General features: G+C 37.2%; 1 protein-coding gene across 1 annotated transcript in view; it reads left to right on the top strand.

Moving 5' to 3' along the window:
• ABCB5 (ATP binding cassette subfamily B member 5) overlaps nucleotides 1–26,866 on the top strand; it is a 145,940-nt gene that overhangs the window by 38,402 nt on the left and 80,672 nt on the right. The window contains 2 exon segments of the mRNA XM_055272486.2: nucleotides 3,817–3,987; nucleotides 25,256–25,417. Coding sequence (XP_055128461.1) covers nucleotides 3,817–3,987; nucleotides 25,256–25,417 — 333 coding nt within the window.

Here is a 26,866-nt window from a genome sequence, read left to right as displayed (position 1 = left end):
TGCAATGTATTAGTATTTGTGAGATATAGTTAAAGTATTGCTTTGAGAGAAACTTATAGTATTTAATGCTTATTTTCAGAAAAGAAAAAAGATCTACAGTCTGCAAACCTAATTTTCACCTAGAGAAACTAGAGAAGGAAAAGCAAATTAACCCAAAACAAGCAAGACTAAGTAAATAGAAATTACAGTAGAAATCAGTGAAATCAAAAACAGAAAAACATCAATTATTGAAATCAAAAGCTGGTTCACTGGAAAGATTAAAAAAAAAAAGGATAACTATAGCAAAGCTGAAAAAAGAGAGAGAGAAGAGAAATGGCCAGTATCAGGAATGAAAGAAGGTACATGACTATTGATTCTAAGGACATTAAAAGGTTAATAAGGAAATATTATCAACAATGTTATGCCTGTAAATTTGACAACTTAGATGAGGGTCAATTACTTGAAAGATACAAACTACCAAAACTCACTCAAAAATAAATAAATAAGTAAATAACTTCAGTGTATCTATAATTATTTCAAAAAACAGCTGGGCATTTTTTGAAATAAAGTCCTGTAATCCCAGCACTTTGGGAGGCTGAGGCAGGTGGATCACTTGAGGAAAGGAGTTTGTTACCAGCCTGGACAACAGGGCGAAACCCTGTCTCAACTAAAAATACAAAAAATTAGCTGGGTGTGGTGGTGCACACCTGTAATCCCAGCTACTCGAAAGGCTGAGACAGAAGAATCACTTGAACTCAGGAGGCAAAGGTTGCAGTGAGCTGAGATGGCACCACTGCACTCCAGCCTGGGCAACAGAGCAAGACTCTGCTCCCCCGCACCTCCCCACCCCCTAAAAAAGCTAGATGTCTAAATAACAGCAACAGTTACAAATGAAATTAAAATAAAAAGCAGTATTCACAAAGCATCAAAAGACAAAATGCTTAAGAATAAATTTAATGAAAGACGTGCAAGTCTTCTAGTAAAAACTATAATATGCTGATAGACATGAAAAGATCTAAAGAAATAGAAAGTACTTTATTCATTGATTTAGAAACTCCATATTTTTAAAGATTTGCATTCTCTCCAAGTTGATATATAAATATTGTGCTTTATCAATCAAAATCTCACCAGTTTTTATGTGTATGTGTAGAAATTGACATGTTGATTCCAAAATTTATTTGGAAATTCAAAAGACCAACAATAGCCAAAACAATTTTGAAAGAAAGACCAAAGCTGGAGGATCTAAATACCTAATTTTAAGACAGCAATTAAGATCGTGGTAGTGGCATAATGATGGTTGTATAGATCAGTACAATAGAACAAAGAGACCAGAAATAGATTCACAAATATCTACTCAGTTAATTTTTGACAAGGCCAATGGAACTCAGTGGGGGAAAGAAATACCTTTTCAACAAATGGTGCTGGAACAATTGGTTATCCTTGTGGAAAAAATAAAATGTGACCTTTACTTTACATCACACACAAAAATTAATTTGCCATAGACCTTGCACCAAAATTGTAAAGCTTAAACTTCAAAAATTAAAACTTATGAAAAAATCTTTGTGACTTTGAGAGAGGCAAAAGTTTCTTAGACTGAAAAGCATTACTGTAAAAAAAAAGATAAACTGGAGTGTATTAAAGTTAAAACCTCCTTTTTAAAAGACATCATTTAGAAAACAAAAAGGCAAGACACAGAGCACAAGAAAATATTTATAATACACATGTCCGACAAGGACATGAATCCAGAATATATAAAGAACTGCTATAGCTTGATGAGGAGACAAAAAATAGAAATCAAAAATGAGCAAAAATTTGAACAGACATTTTACAAAAGAAGAATCAACTGAACAATACATACATTGAAAATATGCACCATTATTAGTCACCAGGGAACTCTAAAATAAAACGATAATGAGATACCATTTTACACTCTTAGAATGGCCAAAATTAAAAAGACTAACAAATGTAACTTTTGGTGATGATGTAAGCAATTAGATCTCTCATTCATTCAAATAAAAGTGAAATCAGTACAACCATTTTAGAAAGCAATTTGGCAGTTTATTATAATGTTAAACATACACTTATGACTCAGCATTCTATTCCTAGGTATTTATTCAAAAGAAATGAAAACGTGACCACAAAAATATGTTGTACATGAATATTCATAGCAGCTTTATTTATAATAGCCAAAAATGGGAAACAATGTAAGTGTTCATCAGCAGTTGAATGAACAAATTGTGATAGATCTATTTTTTCTTTTTTCTTTTTTTTTTTTAAGACGGGGTCTCACTCTGTCACCTAGGGTGGAGTGCAATGCACAATCTGAGCTCACTGCAGCCTCGACTTCCCAGGCTCCCAGGCTCAGGCAGTCCTTCCACCTCAGCCTCCTGAGTAGCTCATGCCACTACACCTGGCTAATTTTTGTATTTTTTATAGAGACAGGGTTTCACCATGTTGCCCAGGCTGGTGTCAAACTCCTGGCTTCAACCAATCCACCCACCAAAACCTCCCAAAGTGCTGGGATTACAGGTGTGAACCACTACATCTGAACAAATTGTGATAGATCTAGAGTTGCCAGATGAAATACTGGATTCCCAGTTAAATTTGAATTTCAGATAATGAATAATTTTTTAGCAATATTGCATGAAACACACTTATACTAAAAAAAATTAATTGCTTTTCTGAATTCAAATGTAACAGCTTTGTGTTTTCTTGTGTGTTTCTTTTTGCTAAATCTGGCAACCCAAGGTAAGCTCGCATTGTGTGGAACACTACTTAGCAATAAATAGGAGTGAACAACTGATACAACATGGATGAATATCAAAAACATTATGCTAGGTAAAAGAAACAAGCCAAAGAAGTACATACTGTATGATTTCATTTACATGAAGTTCTAGATCCAGCAAAATTCATGTATAGTGACAAAAATCAACTCGGGGGTATCTGCAGGCATGGTATGGGTTTTGACTGAAAAAAGTGACATAAGGAAACTTACTAGGGCTACAGATGTTCTATATATTAATTGGTGTGGTGGCAACATGGGTGTACTCATTTGTCAATACTCATAGAGTTATATCCTTAAAATGGATGCATTTTACTGTGTGTAAATTTCTTCAAAAAGCCTGATTTTTTAAATGTGAAGATCAATCTCTAGAAATTAAGGGTTTAGAAAGAATACTTAATTTATCTCTGTGGAGAAATAAACTTGAATCAGAGACATAACCCAGTAGAATATTACTAGCCATGTTTCCTGGGTGCTAGAAGTTACCCCTACCACAAATATGGAAGACAAAATATCTACTTTGTTAAAGATAAATTTATTTTAAAACAAATCAGAAGAACACCTAAAAAGTCCCTCAAGATGGAAAAGAAGTTTTAGGGGAAAGTTTGTTTTGGTAGTAATTTTTTTCATGCTGTTTTTCAGAGTACCCAGGAAGAAAATTGTGGGTACCATACCAAATTGCTAATAAACACTGCAGAAAATAGGTATTTGTATTACAGTGGTTCTTTTAAAGATTTCAAAGCATTCTAAAAATATCTAAAAGAGATTTGGACATTAGTTTAAATTATTATTAATTTTTCTAAATACATTTGATTATAATGCGGTCTAATTTATTTTAGTCCTAGCCAAATTTTTCTTATGTCCTCTCTTCTTTGGGCTCTTTTTTGTTTTACAGTGGTTTGTTTTCCCAAAGAACAAATCAAAAGACATAAGAACCCAGAGATTGAAGTACTGATTAAGCTGATATTAAAACACAACTAGGATTGTCATTTCCTGTTCTAACCATTTGATCACGCTGCCTTCTGTTTCTGTGCTTCTTTCCTATTTTTTATTAGAAATTCAATACATTGGTAGGGGAAAAAGGAGCTCAAATGAGTGGAGGGCAGAAACAGAGGATCGCAATTGCTCGTGCCTTAGTTCGAAACCCCAAGATTCTGATTTTAGATGAGGCGACGTCTGCCCTGGATTCAGAAAGTGAGTCAGCTGTTCAAACTGCACTGGAGAAGGTAAGTGAGCAGAAACGTTTCTTATTTGCATACTCCTGGTTCATTATTGTTTTTAAGTACAAGAAAGTATAGATCTGTAGTAGATTACTCAAGTTCAGAGCTCTTCTTAAGGTATGAAGGCAGGATGTTAAACCACGTGAGAACTTATGTGATGGCTGTAGGAAGTGGTTTAGAGGAGAGAAGGAGATGCTGTGGTTGGTTGGTGTAAAAATATATATATGAGGCTGATACATAAGCAACCATCCAGTCTATACCTCCACTCCAAGAGGTTTGCACTTTCCACCTCCGTAGAGTGGCCCACCACTATCATCACTATTATAACCATGCCCACCCTTTGCTTCTTCGACATACACCTGTGGGATTCTCTTCGCTGACCACTTTTCTTCTTTAGGATACCCCCAGGTATTCATTTTGACCTAATTTCACCTCAAGTGGAGAATCGCTGACCTTGAACCAGCGCCCTTCAACAGCTCTGGCCCCTCAAACCTCACCCTGACCTCCTGCTGACTATGAGCTACTGCACATACCTCAAGGCCACATGCAGTTGTGGCCCTGCACCAAATTACACTGCATCTAGGAGGGGAGTTGGCAGTGGCGGTATGAAAGACCATTGAACACTTTTCTTGATGGCCTGACTCCCTTATAAACCAGAGCCTTCAGACCCCTTACAAGGCTTAACGGCACATTTTACTTTGCATTTGCTTGGAAATGAGTTAAGTGTTTTTTTTCTCTAAGAAAATCGCAGGCTTCTTTTTTTAAAATGCTGACTTTATGGAACCAGAAACGGATACTGGCAGGCTAAATGTCCACTGCTTATTGAAAAATCTCCTAGTTACTATTATTTAGTAGCAAATCAGATTGTGCAATGTTGAATGCTTGTTTCCCTCCCATGATAACAGTGTGTGATAAATAAATAATCTTTGTTTACTGTGGACACTTTGGTAATTTGGTCCATCTTCGTACAGAAAATACAAAGACAGGACTAATGTTTTATTCATTTTTTATACTTAGTAACTAGGAGAGGGATCTGTATTTAGACTATATTCAAGTCTTGTTCTGTCGCTCATGCTGGAGTGCAATGGTGCAATCACGGCTCACTGCAACCTCCCACTGCGATCACGGCTCACTGCAACACCCACTGGGTACAAGCCATTCTCCTGCCTCTGCCTCCCGAGTAGCTGGGATTACAGGCGTGCACCACCACGCCCGGCTAATTTTTGTATTTTTAGTAGAGACAAGGTTTTGCCATGTTGACCAGGCTGGTCTCAAACTCCTGACCTCAGGTGATCCGCCCACCTCGGCCTCCCAAAGTGCTGAGATTACAGGTGTGAGTCTCCACGCCCGGCCAGTTATATAAGATTTTTAAAAATGTATTGTAATAAGCTCTCCGATCAATTAGAAGGGTCGATGTTGTGCCCATAGTCTTTTCATCCACTGGTAATCACTTTAGGTAATCAAAACTAGTTCAGAGTTTTAAAATAAACAGTTGCTTGGTCACATGATAAACTAATAAATGTTCTTCTTATTGGTTAATATGAAACATCTATCGAAAGTGAAAAAAGAATGCAGAATGTTTGTAAACTGATTCCAAAATTACACAAAATAGCAACTGTGAAAAAAAATGAAGGCAATATATGAAAATAATAACAGTTATGTGGCAGAATTATGGGGGAATTTAACTTATTTCAAAAATTCAGTTACTGTCACTGTTTTTCAGTTGTTTAAAGGAGAAAGAGATTAAATCAATGTAGAAATAGGTGTGAAACTGCTTTATGTATGGTTTGCTGGGTGAGGATGAAAAGTAGCATAGTAAACTAGATTAATCGTATACTCTTCGGTTTATTGGAAAATGGCTTATGCAGAAGGGGAGAGTTCAAATACAGGCAGGGTGATGGAAGCTGTAGCACCACGAGAGTCCTCTACTCTCACCACCATAGCCTGCAGTTATGGAACCAAGCCCTTGGAGGGGGCCTTAGGTAAGAAAGGTAGGACATCCAGCAGGTCTCGTTCCTGATCAGCTGTCTAAGAGGCCCCAGACTCTGTTACATGATACAGCCTAACCCACACAGTTAAGAGTTTTCTGCTGCTCAAAATATCCTGCAAGCCACTAACCAATGAAAGAAGACATAATGAAGTGTATCCCTGCTCCCTGGTGATAGAATCTATACCCACTTCGCTGTACAACCTGCCCTCACATATCCCTTCCATCCCCTCCTCTCCATTACTCATTTGTCTTCCACTTATATGAAGTTCTAGAACCTGTGAAACTAATCAATGGTATTAAAAAATCAAGTCAGCAGTTTCTTAGGGCAGGGGTGAATTTTAACTAAACAGCAACATGAAGGCACTAACACCCTCACTTGGACTATTGCAGTAGCTAACTCTGCATCACCCCATGCCCTCTTCAATCTGTTCTCAACACAGCAGCCAAGTGTTGCTATTCAAATGAAAATTTGGTGACATCATACTTCTACTTCAAATCGTCCAATAACTCCCCGCCTCACTCTAAGTAAAAGCCAAATTCCTTACAGTAAGCACAAGGCTCCATGGAGCTGGGCTCCAAGCTCCTTCTGGAACTGCCCTTCCTACCATTCTCCCCAACAATGCCTGCTTTTTAGACATACCCTCACACTTCTCATCAGCTAACACACAACACATATGTTTGTTTATTTTGCTATTGTCTCTCTTTCCCCACTTGAATGTAAACTCTCTGGTGGTGAAGGCTTTCAGTGATTAACTGCAGCATCCCCACCTCTAGAACAATGCTGACCCTTAATAGACAGCCAACAGATATTGTTGGATGGACTTCGATGAGTGTGATCCAGGATACTTCTAAGACCAGAAATATTCTTTTTTGCTTTCTTTTCTTTTCTTTTTTTTTTTTTTGAGACCGAGTCTCACTCTGTCACCCAGGCGGAGTGCAGTGGCATGATCTTGGCTCACTGCAACCTCCGCCTCCTGGGTTCAAGCAGTTATCCTTCCTCAGGCTCCTGAGTAGCTGGGATTACAGGCATGCACCACCACGCCCAGCTAATTTTTGTATTTTTAGTAGAGACAGGGTTTCACCATGTTGGTCAGGCTGGTCTCGAACTCCTGACCTTGTGATCTGCCCACCCTAGCCTCCCAAAGTGCTGGGATTACAGGCGTGAGCCACCACACCTGGTGAGAACTGAAATGTTCTTTTCTGGACTCCTTGATTTAGAATAACTACAAACTAGTTTTGTTTCACTAACGTTCAAGAAGAATTTCTAGCATCAGTGAATAAAGGTTCATGCCATAGGGTGTGAGTTTCACTCTGCTACTTGTTTTGACCTGGTGTGCCAATGCAGCAGGTTTCCAAGCTGCCCCACTAGTAGGAGACATAGCAGTGACCACCTGCAGGCCCCTGGGGAAGCCAAGGAAACCCACACTGATTCTGTGACAAAGCCTGTTAAAGCTCTTTGAAATGTTAAAAGTGGTATGCAAGTCTAAGGCATAATTATTATTAAGGGAGTTTCAGCCACATCACATCAATGGAGAACCTCTTTGGTAATTATGAAGGAAGAGTTATCATCACAGTATTATTCTTTGAAAATACAGGGTTGCTTTGTTGCAGCCCTCATGGGCACATCTTAACCATCACTGTACTCTCTCCCTGTGATGCGCCCTGTTGGTCTTCCTCTGAGACCTCTTACATCGTATTTATACTACTTAGAGGACTGGGCAATAAGGAAATTGGTATATTACATTAAGCTGTGGGCCACTTGATTAAATTAAGTTATAAGAAGTGATTATCCAAAGTCAAAGTTAGGTCAGAGTAAATTTTGCACACAAACACACACACACTAATGCACACACATTTTGAATGTCTATATCAATTAAATATCTCACTCTGCATTTGGAATTTTGAAAAATCATTTATAGCAACACTATAATAGTTGGGAACAGAAAGGGAATTTCTCCAAGGGAATTTCCTTGGCTGAAATTTAGACAGAAAATCAAAGGTAACACACAGACTTCCTCATGCGAAAAACATGATTGGATATTTTTTTTTTTTATACTTTAGGTTTTAGGGTACATGTGCACAATGTGCAGGTTTGTTACATATGAACATGATTGGATATTTTATAAACCTGATTAATCAAGCTCACATTTGTAGGGCTTGATGTTAAATTCCAAGCCACTAACTTCCTTCAGAGTAATGGTTCTTCTCCTCTGATAGATCAGGGCCCCTTTGAGAATCTGATTGAGAAAGGGAAAAATAAACCACCATAACTCTTTAGAAAAGTATACAAATTCACTTATACAAAAAGACTTACATGTACTCTTGAGGGATTCACAGACCCCCAAAGTCATTTGTGAGTCCCTATTTTAGATGTAACAAAGGAACAAATGGATGATAACCGCTAATCCTCACAAGACCCATATAAGATTAAGACATTTATTCTCCTGTTTTACAGTTGAGCTGTAAAATACACTGAAGCACAGGGAGGTTAAGTAATAGGTAGGCACAGTGAAGCCAGAACCTGGACCACTCATCCTTCTGCCTCATTCTTGTAACCACCAGGCTATATTGCTTGAAGACTACACTGCCAGGAGGTAGAGTTAAAACTGATTCCAGATCAAGCTTCAAACCTCTTAATAAATATAGAATTATCATCTGATCCAGAAATTTCACTTCTGAGTATATGCCCAAAATAATTGAAAGCAGGGTCTCAAAGAGATATTGGTATACTAGTGCTTATAGTACCATCATCTACAGTAGCCAAAAGGTGAAAACAATCCAAATGCCCATTTACAGATAAATGGATAAAGAAAATGTGGTATATACATACAATGGAATACTACCAGTCTTTAAAAGGAAATTCCGATGATGCTAAAACATGAATAAACCTTGAAGAATTATCCTAAGTGAAATAAAACTGACAAAAAAGGATCCATATTGCTTAATTCTGCTCATATGAGATACATACAATAGTCAAATTCAGAGATGGAAAGTAGAAGAGTGGGTACTAGGGGCTTGGGGGACGGGAAAGTGGGGAGTTAGTGTTTAATGGGTATGCCATTTCAATATGAGATGATGAAAAATTTCTGGAGATAGGTAGTGGTGACAGTCGCACAACAATGTGATTAAGATTGTAAATTTTATGTTAGGCTTTTTTTTAATGGAATCTTGATCTGTCACTCAGGCTGGAGTGCAGTGGCACGATCTCAGCTCCCTGCAACCTCCGCCTCTCAGGTTCAAGCGATTCTCCTGCCTCACCCTCCAGAGTAGCTGGGATTACAGGCACACACCACCACACCCGGCTAATTTTTATATTTTTGGTAGAAATGGGGTTTCACCATGTTGGTCAGGCTGGTCTCCAACTCCTGACCTCAAATGATCCACCCGCCTCAGCCTCCCAAAGTGCTGGGTTTACAGGCATGAGCCACTGCGCCTAGCCAGGCAATTTTTTTTTTTTTACCAAAAAGAGAGAGAGAGAGAATAGTAATCTAAGCCTGAGTACAAAAGAAAAGTGAAAAAAATTAATAAATAAAAGAATAGTGACAAAGAGGAATTTGGCCTCTCAGAGTCAGAAGGATCCTACCTTTTAAAATGGCTATAATGGTAAATTCTGTATTACACATATTTTTCCACAATTTTAAAAACAAAACACAACTAGCCTTTTTTTGAAAACCACACTCACACTGTCTTCTTGGGAAAGAAATTCAAACCATACTCCAAATCGAAGCTCTCATGTGGGTTAAACCCACTTTTGTTCCCGTAAGTTGTTTATTTTTATACTATTGTATAAATAACTAGTAGAATTCTGTTTTATAAATTTAGGTCACTGTTACTTAGCAGGACATTCCAAGGTTTTAAAGAATACAGTAAAAGGTCTTCTAAGATATAATAAAATATTTTTCCATGATATGGATAAGCATCTTGGTGATTTTTGTAAATTAAAATTATTCCTAAGTCTTTCCCTCCTCCCAAAATAAGGAAAATGCCTATAGAAGATACTGATTTTCCTAAGTGCTATCAAATAAGTGATCTCAACGTATTATTTATCAAGAATAAAAATAGGTAAGGTATTACGCCCTTATGAAAAAAATAAACTAATTATTGCAGCATTTTCTCTTCTTACCCACCATTTACTTCATCATTTATTTTTTATTGTAAATTTCTCCACAAATACTTAAATGATTAGCTTGTTAATAAAGTTAAGTAAAGCTGGGTGTGGTGGCTCACACTGTAATCCCAGCTACTTGGGAGGCTACGGTGGGAGAAGCATGTGAGGCCAGGAGCTCAATACCAGCTGGGCAACATAGCAAGACCTTGTCTGTAAATAAAAGAATAAAATGATTTTTAAAAAGTTCAATGAAAAAAGGTATTAAATGATGATAAATAATTTTATGTTATCTCTAATTCTTAACTTTCATGTTAACTTATTTAGAAGTGACAATGAAGAGATTCCAGGCCATAAAAAGAAAATATTTTACCATTATTATGTTATTATTTCACATTACTAATTAGGTAGTACACGTGTGTTCATTTTAGCAGAGTTTAGAATTTGAAAGTGTTTCTTTTCTAAAGGGTCTTAACCCAAGCATTCATGCACTCACATGGGTAGATTTCTGCAAGCTAGAAAGAAAGGTCAAGGAGCAGGTGAGTCACCCATTAAAAGTGACTTCTAAGTTCCTGATATTTTGCTGTTTGTTATCCCCCTTGACAAAAAAGAAAGCATTCTCGGACCAGTGAGGTGGTCTGACAGTAACCCTGGAACTCATGGCGACCCAGAAGAACACTAAGCCAATTGGCTTTCAACATCACAGTCAGGTAGTTAAGAAACAAAAGGCCTGTGTATCCCTTTCAGTTACCATGGTGACCTTATTAGAAAAGATGACCAGCTAAAATTTGATAGCCTGAAAGAAAAGACACTGAAGAGTAGTGAGAAGTTCTCAGACTGTATTCTTGGAGTACTAGGGTACTAGGGTCTCCAAGGAGCCTCTGAAGGAGTGAGAGAGGTGGGGAGGTGAGGTGGACAAGCAGGTAGGGCTGTACCCCCAACTCCCCTGGCAATTCAAGCAGTGCAGTGATCTATTTATCTGGATGAGATAGATGATAGATAGATGATAGATAGATATAGATAGATAGATAGATAGATAGATAGATAGATAGATAGATATCGATAGATAGATACATAGATACATATAGATATAGATATATAAGCTTCCAGATGAGCTTTTATTTGTTGAAAGGATTTTGCAGTTAAAAAAAAAAAAAAAAAAGGTTGGGCCAGGCGTGGTGGCTCACGCCTGTAATCCTAGAAATTTGGGAGGCCAAGACAGGCGGATCACCTAAGGTCGGGAGTTTGAGACCAGCCTGACCAACATGGAGAAACCCTGTCTCTACTAAAAATACGAAAATTAGCCGGGCGTGGTGGCACATGCCTGCAATCCCAGCTACTCAAGAGGCTGTGGCAGGAGAATCGCTTGAACCCAGGAGGTGGAGGTTGCGGTGAGCCGAGATCACGCCATTGCACTCCAGCCTGGGCAACAAGAGTGAAACTCCGTCTCAAAAAAAAAAAAAAAAAAAAAAAAGATTGACGATAACAGCACTACATCATGGAGTACATGTCACCGATGAGCCCCAAATCCAACTGAGGCAACCTTCTGGAAGGCAGTGAGTGGGAACTTGTGTTCTCCTAGGTTTTCTACGCCACACTTGCCCCCAGGATACTAGAACTCTCTGTGGTGACACGCTTCTCCAGAAAGTGTATTATGCCTGGTAATGGACCCTCTCAAATGCCCGAGGCCTTGTATTATTTTCCTTTATTTTCCTCTGCCCTCTATGGTTATGGCAAGTCCCATAACCATCACTGGTGAGAATCTAGCTGATCTCCTCAGGTCCGTATCTCTGCCTAGCAATTCTGGGAGGGATGTTTTAAAGAACCCTCTTTTTCAAAGTCCAAGATAATGACCTGGCGATGTATGGCTGTGCATGGAATTGTAAAGTAATCTGAAAAATGTCAGCAAAGTGTCCAGTAGAGACCTGTCTTCCTGGTGACCTTTGTTTGGTCAAATACCTAATTGTTTGGCTTTTAGCTTTGTGTCATCTGTGAAGTAGGAGAGGAGATACTAGGAAATTCTTTCAATATTGTACTTTCTAGAAAAAACAATACAACAAAGACGTATTGATAATCTACCACACTATCTACTTTGAGGTATCTGGAACCACAGTGGTATGAATTGCACTATCTCCCTAATCTTTACACTAATTCTGGCTAAAAGACAGCATCAGCTCAAATTTTCCTGATCAGTTTTTAGCAGGCTTTGGCTGCCAAAATCTCTTCTATGTTTTAAGTCTGAAGCAATTACTGTTGAATATTTTGTTGTTGTTCACTATGAGGAGTATATCAGTTTTAGGTCACATTGATGATCTAGTAGAGATGTATTTTTCTAGTACACTTGATAGTACCTTAAATATGTACAGTACATGTAGGCCCATTTTATGGACCTTTGAGGCATAGTTTTTTTCCTTTTAAGTTATTAGATGTTTCTGTGATTTATTTGATGCACTCAGATACAAATTCATGCTATAATAAATTAAATTGTAACATAATATCTACCTTAATCAAATGTTTATAATTTAGGCCAGGAGCCTGGCAAAGTAAAGATGACACAGATGTAATGCTTGATAAGTAAATAAATATGAGAACAGGTATATATTAAAACACCTATGAAGTGAATCCCCTATGAAGAAAAGAAGGTCTGTAACAATATAAACCTGTATCAGGAAACCTCGTGCTTCTGATTCTGTGAACAGAAGGATACATGGAATTCTCAGACCTTTTCTGGTTGGAACCTTTTAATTGTTTGACTTTATATTCTGTCCTCTCAAATTCTCCTTAGACTGTGACGTGTTAATGCTCTCTTTTATATTTTCTAATTAAATTCCATACACATTAATTTGAGAAATGTTGGATAGTATTGTGAAATCATTGAGCTAATGGGTCACATCATATGGCTTCATGAATAAGATTTGAGATCTGTTTGCTTTTGGAAAATAACATTCGTACTTTTGAGGAAACAGAATAAATAGGAGATTTATTAAATAAATATGGGCCATTAGGCTAGGTGCCTGAATGTTTTTGCCTTCACGTTTATCAGGTTTCTAATACATACCAACCCAACAACAGCATTCTTGGACTCTCTTTTAAAGGGCTGTAGGCAAGTCCCAGGTCTCCAAGACCCAGAATAGAATTCAAACTTGAAGTGTGAAAGAGAGGAGTGGTATTAACACAGGCTGAATATCTTGCCTGTAAAAAGGAAGACAAATCAGACGAACCCAAATTGAGATATTCCACAAAACATCTAACCAGTGTTCTTTAAAACTATCAAGTTTATCAAAAACAAGGACAATCTGAGACACTGTAACAGCCAAGAGGAGCTTAAGGAGACATGATGACAAAATGTATTAGGATATTCAGGGGTGGGGATCCTAGAACAGAAAAAGAACATGAGTTGAAAATTCGAGAAATCTGAATAAAATATGGAGTTGGCCGGGCGCAGGGGCTCACGCTTGTAATCCCAGCTCTTTGGGAGGCCGAGGCGGGCGGATCACGAGGTCAGGAGATGGAGACCACGGTGAAACCCCGTCTCACTAAAAATACAAAAAAATTAGCCGGGCGTGGCGGCGGGCGCCTGTAGTCCCAGCTACTCGGAGAGGCTGAGGCAGGAGAATGGCGTGAACCCGGGAGGCTGAGCTTGCAGTGAGCCGAGATCGCGCCACTGCACTCCAGCCTGGGTGACAGACGAGACTCCGTCTCAAAAATAAATAAATAAATAAAATAAAATACGGAGTTTAGATAATGATGTGTCAATAGTGGTTCAGTAGTTGTGGCAAATGCATCATAGAAATGTAAGGTGTTGGAACTGGGGAATATTGTGTGCGGGGTACATGGAAGCTTCCTGCACTATCTTTGCAATTTTTCTGTAAGTCTAAAACTATTCTAAAAAAAAGAAAGAAAAAAGGTTGATGTTAACAGCACTACACCATGGAGCACATGTCACCGATGAGCGCCAAATCCAACTGAGGCAACCTTCTGGAACGCAGTGAGTGGGAACTCAGTGTTTACTTAGAAAAAGCTACTCACATTTTTAACCAATTTTGTTAAACCATTCATAAGGGTGTGCTGTATAAGCGAGGCTTAGAATTACCACACCAAAGTAAATGGGAGACTGAGAAAAACAAGAAGCAAGCTGGCTGGGTGCTGTGGCTCACGCTTGTAATCCCAGCACTTTGGGAGGCCAAGGTGGGCGCATCACCTGAGGTCAGGAGTTTGAGACCAGCCTGACCAACATGGAGAAACCCCGTCTCTACTAAAATACAAAATTAGCCAGGCGTGGTGGCACATGCCTGTAATCCCAGCTACTCGGGAGGCTGAGGCAGGAGAATCGCTTGAACCCGGGAGGCGGAGGTTGCAGTGAGCCGAGATCGCGCCATTGCACTCCAGCCCAAGCAACAAGAGCGAAATTTCGTCTGAAAAAAAAAGAAAAAAAGAAAAGCAAGAAGCAAGCAATAAAAACCTGTTCCCCAAGTATCAGTCACTCATTAGTTTAACAAGTTATTCATAAACTTGACAATATCAGAAAATAAAGCACTAAGCATGTTAGTGCTTAGTATAACTCTCTTCTACTGCAGAGTAGGTTACAACATAAAAATGATCCATAGAAACTTAGATATGCTGATAAGTAATTTCCAGTTAAAAATATTATGCGTCCATTATCAGATCTTGATGAAGTTAAGAAAAATAAATCTTCCTGTCTACAACTCTATATCACAGTTGTCCCCAATCCACTTTGTCATTCTTTTTGCAGGGCATTCATTAAAACGTCTCAGTCTCATTCAGGATTCCTGCAGAACTTTAGAATGACCAACTGGGCTGCTGAATATATTTGCTTCTTTTGTTTGACTTTGATTTTTGTTTTTAACAGTTTTTTGAGGTTTCATTGATATATAAGAAACTGTACATATTAAAACATATGATTGGAAAAAATTTTGGCATATATGTACACCAAAATCAAGATAGTCAGCCATATTTTTCACATGACTTTTGTAACCATTTCACCCTGACCCTCTCCAGCCCTCCTCCCCTGATCCTTGGCAACCACTGATTTGCTTACTGTCACTAGAGATTAGTTTGTATTTTCTAGAACTTTATATAAAGGGAGCAATATCATATGTATTCTGTTAGGTCTGGCTTCTTTCATTCAGCGTAATTATTTTGAGACTCATCCATGTTGTAGAATGCATCAATAGTTTGTTTCTTTTTATTGATAAATGGTATTCTATTTATGACTATGCCACAATTTAAACTAACTGGTATGGATGCTCATTTGAATTATTAGGTTTGTTTTCAGCTTTGGGATATTACAGATAAAGCTGTTCTAAACATTCATATGCAAGTCTTTGTATAGACATGTGCTTTTATTTCACTTGAGTAAATACCTGGGATTTAAATGGCTGAATCTTATGGTAGGTATACTTTTTACTTTTTAGTTGAGTGCCAAACTGTTTTTTCTTTTACATTTCTACAAGAAATATATTAAAATTCCAGCTACTCCACAACTTGCCCACACTTCATATGGTCATTTATTTTAATTTCAGCCATCTGAAGAAATGTGTAGTAGTATCCCATTGTCATTTTAATTTGCATTATCCTGATGACTGATGATGTTAAGCATTTTTATGTGCTTATTAACCATCCATATTTTTTTCTTTGTTAAAGTGTCTGTTCAAATCTTCAGCCCATTTTATACTGAGTTGTTTGTTTTCTTATTACTGGGTTTTGAGAATTCTTTATATTTCTGGATACAAGTATTTTATCAGATATAGGATTAGAAAATATTTCTCCTGACTCTAGGGCTTGGCTTTCTATTGTCTTAAGTGTGTCTTCCAAAGGCCAGGAATTTTTAATTTTGATGTTTAATTTATTAGGTTTTTTCTTCTTTTACAAATCAAGGTTTTGGTGTCATATTTAAGAAATCTTTGAACAACACACACTGGAGCCTGTCGGCAGGATGAGGGGAGGGAAAGCATCAGGACAAATAGCTAATGAGCGTGGGGCTTAATACCCAGGTGACAGGTTGATAGGCGCAGCAAACCACCATGGCACACATTTATCTATGTAACAAACCTGCACATTCTGCACATGTATGCAGGAACTTAAAGTAAAATAAAATTTTATAAGAAAGAAAGAAATATTTGCCGAGTTTAAGGTCACAAAGACTTTCCTCTGTTTTCTTCTGAAGGTATTATAGTTGTAGTTTTTACATTTTGAGTTAACTATTATATGTGATATAAGGTACAGTTTAAGGTTCCTTTTGTTTGTTTGTTTGTTTGTTTTGCATATAGACTTCCAGTTGGTCCTGTACAATTTGTTGGAAAAATTATCTTTTCTACGCTGATTTTTCTTTGCACCTTTGTAAAAAATCAGTTGTTCATATATGTATGAGTTGTTTTCCAGACTGTTGCCTTCATGGCATCATATTGATGTATTTGTCTGTCTTTGAGTTTATTCTTCTCTTTTGTATTTAATTGGTTTCTGCTTTGATTTTTATTTCCTTCTGTTTTTTTCTTTTTTTTTTTTCTAGTTTAACTTGCCCTTCTTTTTCTTGTTTCTTAAGTTACTTATGAAGTCATTTACTTGAAAAATTTTATTTGGTTTCAGTATTGGAGTATTTTCCAGATATTTTTTCTGTATTGATTTCTAATTTAATTGCATTACGGTCAGGGAATATTCATGCATGACTTGAATACAAGTAAGTTTATTAAGAGTTGTTTTATGGTACAGATTATGGTCTCTCTTAGTAAATGTTTTGTGTACACTTGAAAATAATGTGCATTTTGCTATTGTTGGATGAAGTGTTCTATAAATGTCAATTGTGTTGAGTTGGTTGATAGTATTATTCAACTCTTCCTTGTCCTTATGGTCTACTTGTTCTATCAGTTACTGAGAGAAGGGTATTTAATTCTTCAACTATTATTGTAACTTTTAGATTTATTCTTGTAATTGTACATATTTTGGTGTCATGTATTTTAGAGATGTGTTATTAGGCACATAAATATTTAGGATTGCTATGTTCTCTTGATGAATTGAGCCCTTTTTCATTAGGAAATAAACTTGTTTACTTTGGTTATATTCTTTTCACTTTAATCTGCTTTATCTAACATTAACATAGCCGCTCCATTTTTCTTTTACTCTGTGTTAGCATGGTATGAGTTTTTTATCCTTTTAGTCTTAACCTCTTTTTTTCTTTATATTTAAAATGTGTTTCTGACAGATGACACATAGTTGGATCTTGCTTTTGTATTCAAAGTGAAAATCTCTGACTTTTAATTGGAGTGTTTAGACCATTTACATTTTATCTGATGATTGATAGTAATATTATTAAATTAAATCAGTCACCTTGCTACTTGTTTTCTTTTTTCCATCGATTCTTGGTTTCTGCTTTATTCATTTTCTGTCTTCATTTGGATTAAGTGAGTACTTTTTATGATTTGTTTTATCTCTTTTGTGAGCTTATTTATATAACTCTTTGATATTTCAGTGATGGCTTTAGAGTTTATAGTGTACACATTTAACTTAAGACAATCTACCATCAAGTGATATTATATCATTTCATGTGTAGTATAAAAGCATGCATTAGCATACTTCCATTTCTCCCTTTTTGGCCTTTAAGCTATTGTGATTAGACATCTTACTTCTACATATGTTATCAACTCCATGCCATGTTGTAGCTTTTAAAATTAATCATTAGTTTTTAAAAAAATTTAAATAGGTAATAAGAAAAAATTACATTTTTCTCCATGCACCATGAAGTTACAATTTCCAGTGTTCTTCATTCTTTTGTGTATATCCATATTTCCATCGATTCCTTTTACCTGAAACCTTTAATGTAGCACAGTCCCACTACTGATGAATAATTTCAGCTGTCATATGTTTTTGTTTCACCTTTAGTTTTGAAAAATTTATTTCCTTGATATAGAGTTTTAGCCTGAAAGTTATAGGGTTTTTTTCTTTAAATACCTTAAAGATGTTGCTCACTGTCTCCTTTCTTGCGTTTTTTTCTGAGGAGAAATCTGTCATCTTTATGTTTGTTCCTGTATATGTAATGATTGAAGTTAAGTTGCTATCAGCTTAAAATAGACAGTCACAAATATAAGGTTTTTATGTAAGCCTCATGGTATACAAACAAACAAAAACACCTATAGTACCTCTTACCACTTGCATTCGACAAAGTCCTGAAATTCTTAGCCAGGGCAATTAGGCAAGAAAAAGAAAAAAGAAGTGTCAAATAAGAAAAAAAAGTAGGCAGATTATATGATCTTAAAATTTGAAAACTCTAAAGATTACACACACACACACTGTTAGAACTAATAAATGAATTCAGTAAGGTTGCAGGATACAAAATCAACATACAAAAATTAGTTGCATTTCTGTTAACAACAAATCATCTGAAAAAATAATTAAGAAAACATCCCATTTGCAAGTATCAAAAGAATAAAATACTTAGAAATAAACTTAAGAAGCTTATATAATTGTACACTGAAAACTATAACCACTGATGAAAAAATTAGAGAAGACACAAATAAAATACATCCCATGATCCTGAACTGGAAGACTTGATACTGTTAAATGTCAATACAACCCAAAGCAATCTACAGATTTAGTATAATCTCGATCAAAATCCCAATGGCATGTTTTACAGAAATAAAGGACTCATCCTAAAATTAATAAGAAACCACAAAAGATATCAAATATCCAAATCAATCTTGAGAAGAAAAACAAAGCTGAAGGCATCACACTTCCTGATTTCAAAATACATTACACAGTTATAGTAATTAAAACAGTATAGTGCTTGCCTAAAAATAAACATAGAGGCCAATGGGACAGAATAGAAAGCCCAGAAATAAATGTATGCATATATGATCGACTGACCTTTGACAAGGGTGCAAAGAGTACACAATGGGGAAAGGATGGTCTATTCAACAAATGATGTTGGGAAAATGGGATGTCCACACGCAAAAGAATGAAAACTGGACTTTTATCTACACCATACATAAAAATCAACTCAAAACAGGTTAAAGATATCAATATAAGAAACTGTAAAACTTAAACCGAAACTGTAAAACTCTTAGAAGTAAACATAGGGGAAAAGCTTCATAACATTAAGTTTCACAATTATTTCTTGGATGTGACACCAAAAACACAAACAACAAAAGCAAAATTAGATAGGTAGGACTACATCAAACAAAAAGCCACTGCATCACAAAGGAAATAATCAACAGAATGAAAATGCAGCCTACAAAAAGGAAAAAAAATTGGAAACCATATATCTGATAAGAGATTAATATCTAAAATACATATGGAACTCCTATAACTCAATAGTAAAAACAAAAATAAAGAATAAATAACCTGATTTAAAAATAGGCAAAGAAGTTGAAAAGGCGTTTCTCCAAAAAAGACATACAAATGGCCAACAAGTATATGAAAAGATTCTTGACATCACTAGTTATCAGGGAAATGTAAGTCAATACCACAATAAGATATCTCCTCACACCTATTAGGATGACTGTTGTTAAAAAATAAATAAATAAATAAGTGTTGGTGAGGATGTAGGAAAATTGGAACACTTGTATATTACTGATGGGAAAGTAAAAAGTTGCAGTCTCTATGGAAAACAGTATGGAGGTTCCAGAAATAATTAAAAATAGAATTACCATATGACCCAGCAATTCTACTACACACACACACACATATGCATATGCATACACACATTAATTCCAATAATTTGGATATGTTAATATATATTCAAAAGAATTGAAGTCAATATCTCAAAGAGGTATATACACTCCCATGCTCACTGCATCATTATTTATAATAGCCAAGATACAGAAACAACTTAAATATTTATTGACAGATTAACAGATAAAGAAAAATATGATACCTACACAAGGAAATATTAATAAGCCTTAAAAAAGGAGGACGTCCGTATGGAACAACATGGATGAATCTGAATGACATTATGCTAAGTGAAATAAGCCAGTCACAGAAGGACAAATACTGCATGATTTCTCTTAAATGAGGTGTCTAAAACAGTCAGACTTGTAGATGCAGACAATGGGATGGTGGCTGCTGGGGACTGGGGAGAGAGAGAAACAGGGAATTGCTGTTCAGTGGGAATAAAATTTCATTTACGTAAGATGAATAAGTTCTAGAGATTATCACCACAACATCGTGCCTATAGTTGGCGATATTGTATTGTATTGTACACTTAAAATTTTAAGAGGATAGATCTCATGTGAAGTGTTCTTACCACAAAATATTAATCTGCACAATAACTCTAAAATAGAGGTAGTATAATTTTCCCTATTATCAGATGAAGAATATAAGACTTAGGGGGTTAAAAAACTTGTCTAAGTCCTCCAAGCCAGAAATTGGCAGAAACAAGATCCAAACCCAGGATTTGCAACTCCAGAAAACACAAATGATGAAATCATTGAATACTAGATTTGTCATTATAAAAGTCATACACTATAATCTATATATACTGCTTGCCATTTTGTAGTTAATTACCATGTAATGTGTTAATTATTATTAGTTATGTCCATCATGATATTTGTCAGATTAACTGTATTACGAGTTTTTATTGAGACAGTGTGGACTTCATTCCTATATCATTAGTCTTCTTAGTCCGTTGTTCATAAAAGTTGCTCAGCTATTCATGCAGCGTGATAATTTGCTTTTAAATAAAAATATAAAGAGAAATTTGATCCCAGTCATATTATCTCAGTATATACTTTTAGAAAAGAGCTCTGAAGCACAGGTAGGGCTGCTATAGGAGAGCATAACTGTCTTTTCTACCTACTTTTTGTGACAGGAAATGGGGATTAAGGATACAGATTTAGAAGCTGAATAATAATTATAGTCTGATCTGATTTTTAGTATCAGACTAAAAATCAGTTATCAAAGTCCTGACATCTGTCCTGACTTGGATAGATGTTTAACCATCAAAAAATACTGCCCTTTGCCAGTAATCCCAGCACTTTGGCAGGCCGAGGCAGGTGGATCACCTGAGGTCAGGAGTTCAAGAATAGCTTGGCCAACATGGCAAAACCCTGTCTCTACTAAAAATACAAAAATTAGCCGGGTATGGTGGTGCATGCCTGTAATCCCAGCTACTCAGGAGGCTGAGGCAGGAGAATCGCTTGAACCCGGGAGGCGGAGGTTGCAGTGAGCTGAGATCACACCACTGCACTCCAGCTTGTGTGACAGAGCGAGACTCCATCTCAATAATTAATTAATTAATTTAATTTAATTTATAAAAGTACCCTTTGCCCCTCTTTCTACCTAGTCCCGCTCTTTAAATGACTCCCTTAATATCTATATGTGGGGAAAACCAGCTGAAGTAGATTCACATTGAATCTTTTTTACCTCTGTCACTAGTCAAGACCAGCTACGTAGTTTGTGGGGTCCAGCGTAAAATGAAAATGTCGAGCCTCTTATTCAAAAACTATTAAGAACTCGAGAATGACAGCAGCAGAGCATTAAATCAAGAGTCATGCCCTTCTAAAGCTTTCTTACTTTTAAACAAAAGTCCAATACATGCACATTAAATAAAATTGGGAAAATTGAGATGAGAAAAATACAATCCATAGGTCCAATAAGTAAGAACAGGCACTATTAGTATATTGGTATATTTCTACATAGGTGTCTTTTTTATGGGTAATTTTTTTAACACATAGTTATAATAGGATACACATTTTTCCTGCATTTTTACAGGTAGCATTATATCATACATCTTTCCCACATTATCATTTAATCTTAATAGCCAATGCTTTGAGAGGTTCCCTTCTCTTATAGATTTGGGAAAAAGTTTGAAAGAAATTATCACCTGCTTCATCAAGTTTATCTATTGCAATGAAGAGACCTTGTGGAGAGAAGAGGGAAAACCACACTGGGTTTTAGTCAGTCCTTCTAGTGACTGGCTGAGGCCCTGAACAAGCTTATTAACTTTCTGAGTTCCATTTTTCTGCTCTATAATAGATAAGAATAAGAAAAGTAAATAGCAGTAACGCAGTAATAATATGAATAGTAACAATACTAGCTGTCGATTGTTGATCCCCTGGCAAATCTATAGTGTCAGAAGTGTCTGTTATTGTGCTAGGCATTTCCAAAAACAAACAAACAAACAAACAAAAACGCATTACCTCAAGAATAGTCCACAAAATCTTTCAGAGGAAGAATAAGCTGGAAGAGGTAAACTAATAGTTTTCAATACCTGGTTTAAGTCTATAGTAGTTAAGACAGCATAGCATTGGTGCAGTGACAGACAAGCTGAACAGCAGAATAGCAAATAGAATACAAAAACAGACACAAAACGATTGTCACCTGATTTATGGTGAAGGCAGTTCTGCAGTATAGTAGGGAAATGATGGTCTTCAAAATATGCTGCTGGGACACTTGGTTAACTCTATGGGGAAAATGTACATTGACTCCTACTTGGCATCACATACAAAAACTAATCCCAGGTGCTATATGTCACATCCAAATATGAAAGGCAAATGACAAAGATTGTAAAGTAAAACATAGAAAAACATCTGTGTGACCTTGGAGTAAAGATTTCTTAAAAGTACACAAAAAGCATAAATCGTAAAAGAAAAAAATTGATAAATTGGACTTCATTAAAATTTTGAAATTCTGTTCATGAAGAGACACCATTAAGAGAGTGAAAAGAAAGCCAGGCACAGTGGTTCACGCCTGTAATCCCAGCACTTTGGGATGCTGAGGTGGGTGGATCACCTGAGATCAGGAGTTCAAGACCAGCCTGACCAACATGGTGAAACCCCGTCTCTGCTAAAAATACAAAAAATTAGCTGGGCGTGGTGGCAGGTGCCTGTAATGCCAGCTACTCTGGAGGCTGAGGCAGGAGAGAATCGCTTGAACCTGGGAGGCAGCTGTTGCAGTGAGCTGAGATCATGCCATTGCACTCCCGCCTGGGCAACAAAAGCTAAATTCCATCTCAAAAAAAAAAAAAAAAAAAAAACAAAACAGAGAGAGAGAGAGTGAAAACACAATCACATAAAAGAGAAACTTTCATTGTAATACATGGTATTTAACAAAGTTCTCACATCTAGAGTATATAAACAACTCATGAAAATTGAGAAGAAAAATACGGTTCTAATAGAAAAATGAGAAAAAATGTGGACAATTCACAAGAGAGAATATCCAAATTGTCACTAATCATTTGAAAAGTTGTTCAAGTTAATTAGTCATTGAGAAAATGCAAATAAAAATATGATAGTTCTCACCCATCAGAAACAACCAAGTCTTAGTCAGAATATAGAGCAACCATGGCCCTCTTGCACTTCTGGGGGGTTTATAAAATAGGGCAACCACTTTGAAAAACTATTTGGCAGAATCTAATGAAGCAGAGCATATACACACTTTATGACTCAGCAATTCCTCTCCTAGGTATAATACTAGAACTGTGTACATACGTTCATCAAATAAACATTTACAGCAACCTATACATAGTAGGGGAAAAAAAAAACTTAAAAACTATCCATGCCGGGCGCGGTGGCTCACGCTTGTAACCCCAGCACTTTGGGAGGCCGAGGCGGGCGGATCACGAGGTCAGGAGATCGAGACCACGGTGAAGCCCCGTCTCTACTAAAAATACAAAAAAATTAGCCAGGCGTGGTGGCGGGCGCCTGTAGTCCCAGCTACTCGGAGAGGCTGAGGCAGGAGAATGGCGTGAACCCAGGAGGCGGAGCTTGCAGTGAGCCGAGATCGCGCCACTGCACTCCAGCCTGGGCGACAGAGCGAGACTCTGTCTCAAAAAAAAAAAAAAAAAAAAAAAAAACTATCCAAATGTCAATCAGGAATAGAATGGATAAATAAGTTGTGGTATAGTCACACAATAGAATACTGTGTGGCAATAAGAATAAATTATCCACAACGCTATACAACCAAATGGATGAATCTCAAAAACATAATGTTGAGTGAAAAGATCCAGACACAGACCAGTATACAATGCATAATCTCATTTATATAAATTACCAGAAAATCAAAACAAGTTATGCTGTTAGAAATCAGGATAGTGGTGACCGTTGGTATAGGTGAGTGTTAACAGTGACTTGAGGCTGAGTGCAGTGGCTCACGCCTGTAATCCCAGCACTTTGGGAGGCTGAGGCAGGAGGATCACGAGGTCAAGAGATCGAGATCATCCTGGCTAACACGGTGAAACCCCGTCTCTACTAAAAATACAAAAAAAGAAAAAGAAAAAATAGGCGGGTGTGGTGGCGGGCGCCTGTAGTCCCAGCTACTTGGGAGGCTGAGGCAGGAGAATGGTGTGAACCCGGGAGGCGGAGCTTGCAGTGAGCCAAGATCGCACCACTGCACTCCAGCCTGGGCCACAGAGCGAGACTCTGTCTCAAAAAAAAAAAAAAAAAAAAGACTGACTTGAAAAGAGCATGAGATGGACTTGTGGGTGCTAGTAATGTTGGGATTCTTGACCTGGATACTATGATACGGGCATATTCCGTTTGAAATGCACTGATCTGTATGTATGTACCCTTATGTGCACTTTTCCATATATTAATGATACTTGTAAAAAAGTTAAAAATATATATTACTTTGAATTTGTACCCAACTAGTTAAGTAATATCCCCATTTTAAAGATGAAAACAATTAACTTTCTGACTTTCTTTTTATTCTAATTTCTATTGGCCTTCTTATTCTATTAAAGTTTCCAAATTTCCGTATCCAAGGATAAGATACCTTAATACTTAAAACAATACTGCAACAAAGATCTTTCTTTCTTTCTTTCTTTCTTTCTTTCTCTCTCTCTCTCTCTCTCTTTCTCTCTTTCTTTCTTTTTTGAGACGGAGTTTCCTGTTGCCCAGGCTGGTGTGAAATGGCATGACCTCGGCTCACTGCAACCTCCATCTCCTATGTTCAAGCAATTCTCCTGCCTCACCCTTCCAAGTAGCTGGGATTACAGGTGCCCGCCACCAAGCCTGGCTAATTCTTGTATTTTTAGTAGAGACAGGGTTTTACCGTGTTGGCCAGGCTGATCTCTAACTCGTGACCTCAGGTGATCCACCCTCCTCAGCCTCCCAAAGTACTGGAATTACAGGCATGAGCCACTGTGCCGGGTCAACAAAGATTTCTTAAACAGTGCAAAGGTTGGTATTTCTACTAATGTCTATTTATTTTCTATGCATTTTATTCTGTAGGCGAGCAAAGGTCAGACTACAATCGTGATAGCACACCGACTTTCTACTATTCGAAGTGCAGATTTGATTGTGACCATAAAGGATGGAATGGTGGCGGAAAAAGGAGCACATGCCGAACTAATGGCAAAACGAGGTCTATATTATTCACTTGTGATGTCACAGGTAATGCTTATGTGACATAATGCTATGTCAGCAGGGTTTATTTTTAATATTTCAGAGATCATACCACACTAGAAAATGAAAGTTGCAAATTGTAATATTAAACTTCAAAAAGCAACCAAGGTTTATAGTTCCTCAGTAAAGAAATTGAGTGTCTCAAAGCCTCAGTGTTGTGCTCAATAATATGATGAAAGTTGAAGAACTAATGGGTACCTGGTACCTAATATCTGCCAGGCACACTCCAAATAGGCTTCAAAATTTGTATGTGGCCGGGCAGGATGGCTCACACCTGTAATCCCAGCAATTTGGGAGGTCGAGGCGGGCGGATCACGAGGTCAGGAGATGAGACCATCCTGGCCAACATGGTGAAACCTTGTCTCTCCAAAAAATACAAAAATTAGCTGGGTGTAGTGGCGTGTGCCTGCAATCCCAGCTACTCAGGAGGCTGAGGCAAGAGAATTGCTTGAACTAGGGAGTCGGAGGTTGCAGTGAGCCAAGATCGTGCCACTGCACTCCAGCCTGCCGACAGAGCAAGACTCCATTTCAAAAAAATGAACAAACAAACAAAAACTTGTATGTGGCAGATACTGTGATCCCTGGTTAGAACACAAAGAAATATAACACGCAGTCCTTACTTAAAGACTTAAAACTTAGCTACAGAGGCAAATTGCAAAATTGTGCATATAGATATTATTACTTGTAAAAAGAAAAAGCAAGATTGATGGGGAGAGACAGAGCTATATTACCCACAAAAGGTTTCATGGGAGAGGTCTTTAAGGTTGAAAGGTGGGAGTTGGGGGTGAACATGAAGGATAAATTGAGGTAGGCAGAACAACAGCGTAGAGGTAAGAAGGAACTTGGGGTGTGACTGAAACAAAAAGGAGGTAGCTTTCCTGAAGTACTTATGAGTATTGAGGGTATAATGGAAAAGAGTTGGATAATGAGCATCAGATCATGGAAGTTCTTAGAAGCCAGGTAGAAGGGTTGAGACTTAATGTGTGTAGGAAGCACCTAAGACAATGCCTGGCACACAGTGGGCACTCAATAAACATTTGCTGAATGAAGGGATGTACACGTAAAACCTTACTGTGTGCATGCTACCACATCACCACAGATGGACCAGAAAGCTCACATTGGGCAATCAAGAGGGGGCATGATGATGCTGGAGGCACATGGCAAATTCCCCTTCTTTAGGCTCCATAATTGCATGTGTCATGGATCCACCCTACTGGATTTCACATAACTTTCTCATTAGGGCACATTAATATGAGTCATGGGAATTAGGCTCTAGCTCTCTTCTTTGTTCTAACCCAGCTTTCTTCTCTTGACCTGGAAGGCATCCTTTTTTCGAAGGGCTCTTCTACAGAAAACTGATTTCAACCCTTCTTGGTCTTCTTCAACTTTCTGATAATATCTTTGATGTCATTATTATTTTATAAATTAGGAAATTTC

Source organism: Symphalangus syndactylus, chromosome 3 (assembly GCF_028878055.3).
Source record: "Symphalangus syndactylus isolate Jambi chromosome 3, NHGRI_mSymSyn1-v2.1_pri, whole genome shotgun sequence".
Lineage (NCBI taxonomy): Eukaryota > Metazoa > Chordata > Mammalia > Primates > Hylobatidae > Symphalangus > Symphalangus syndactylus.
The sequence above is the reverse complement of the archived record's forward strand: the minus strand, read 5'-3'. Positions and strand labels throughout refer to the sequence as shown.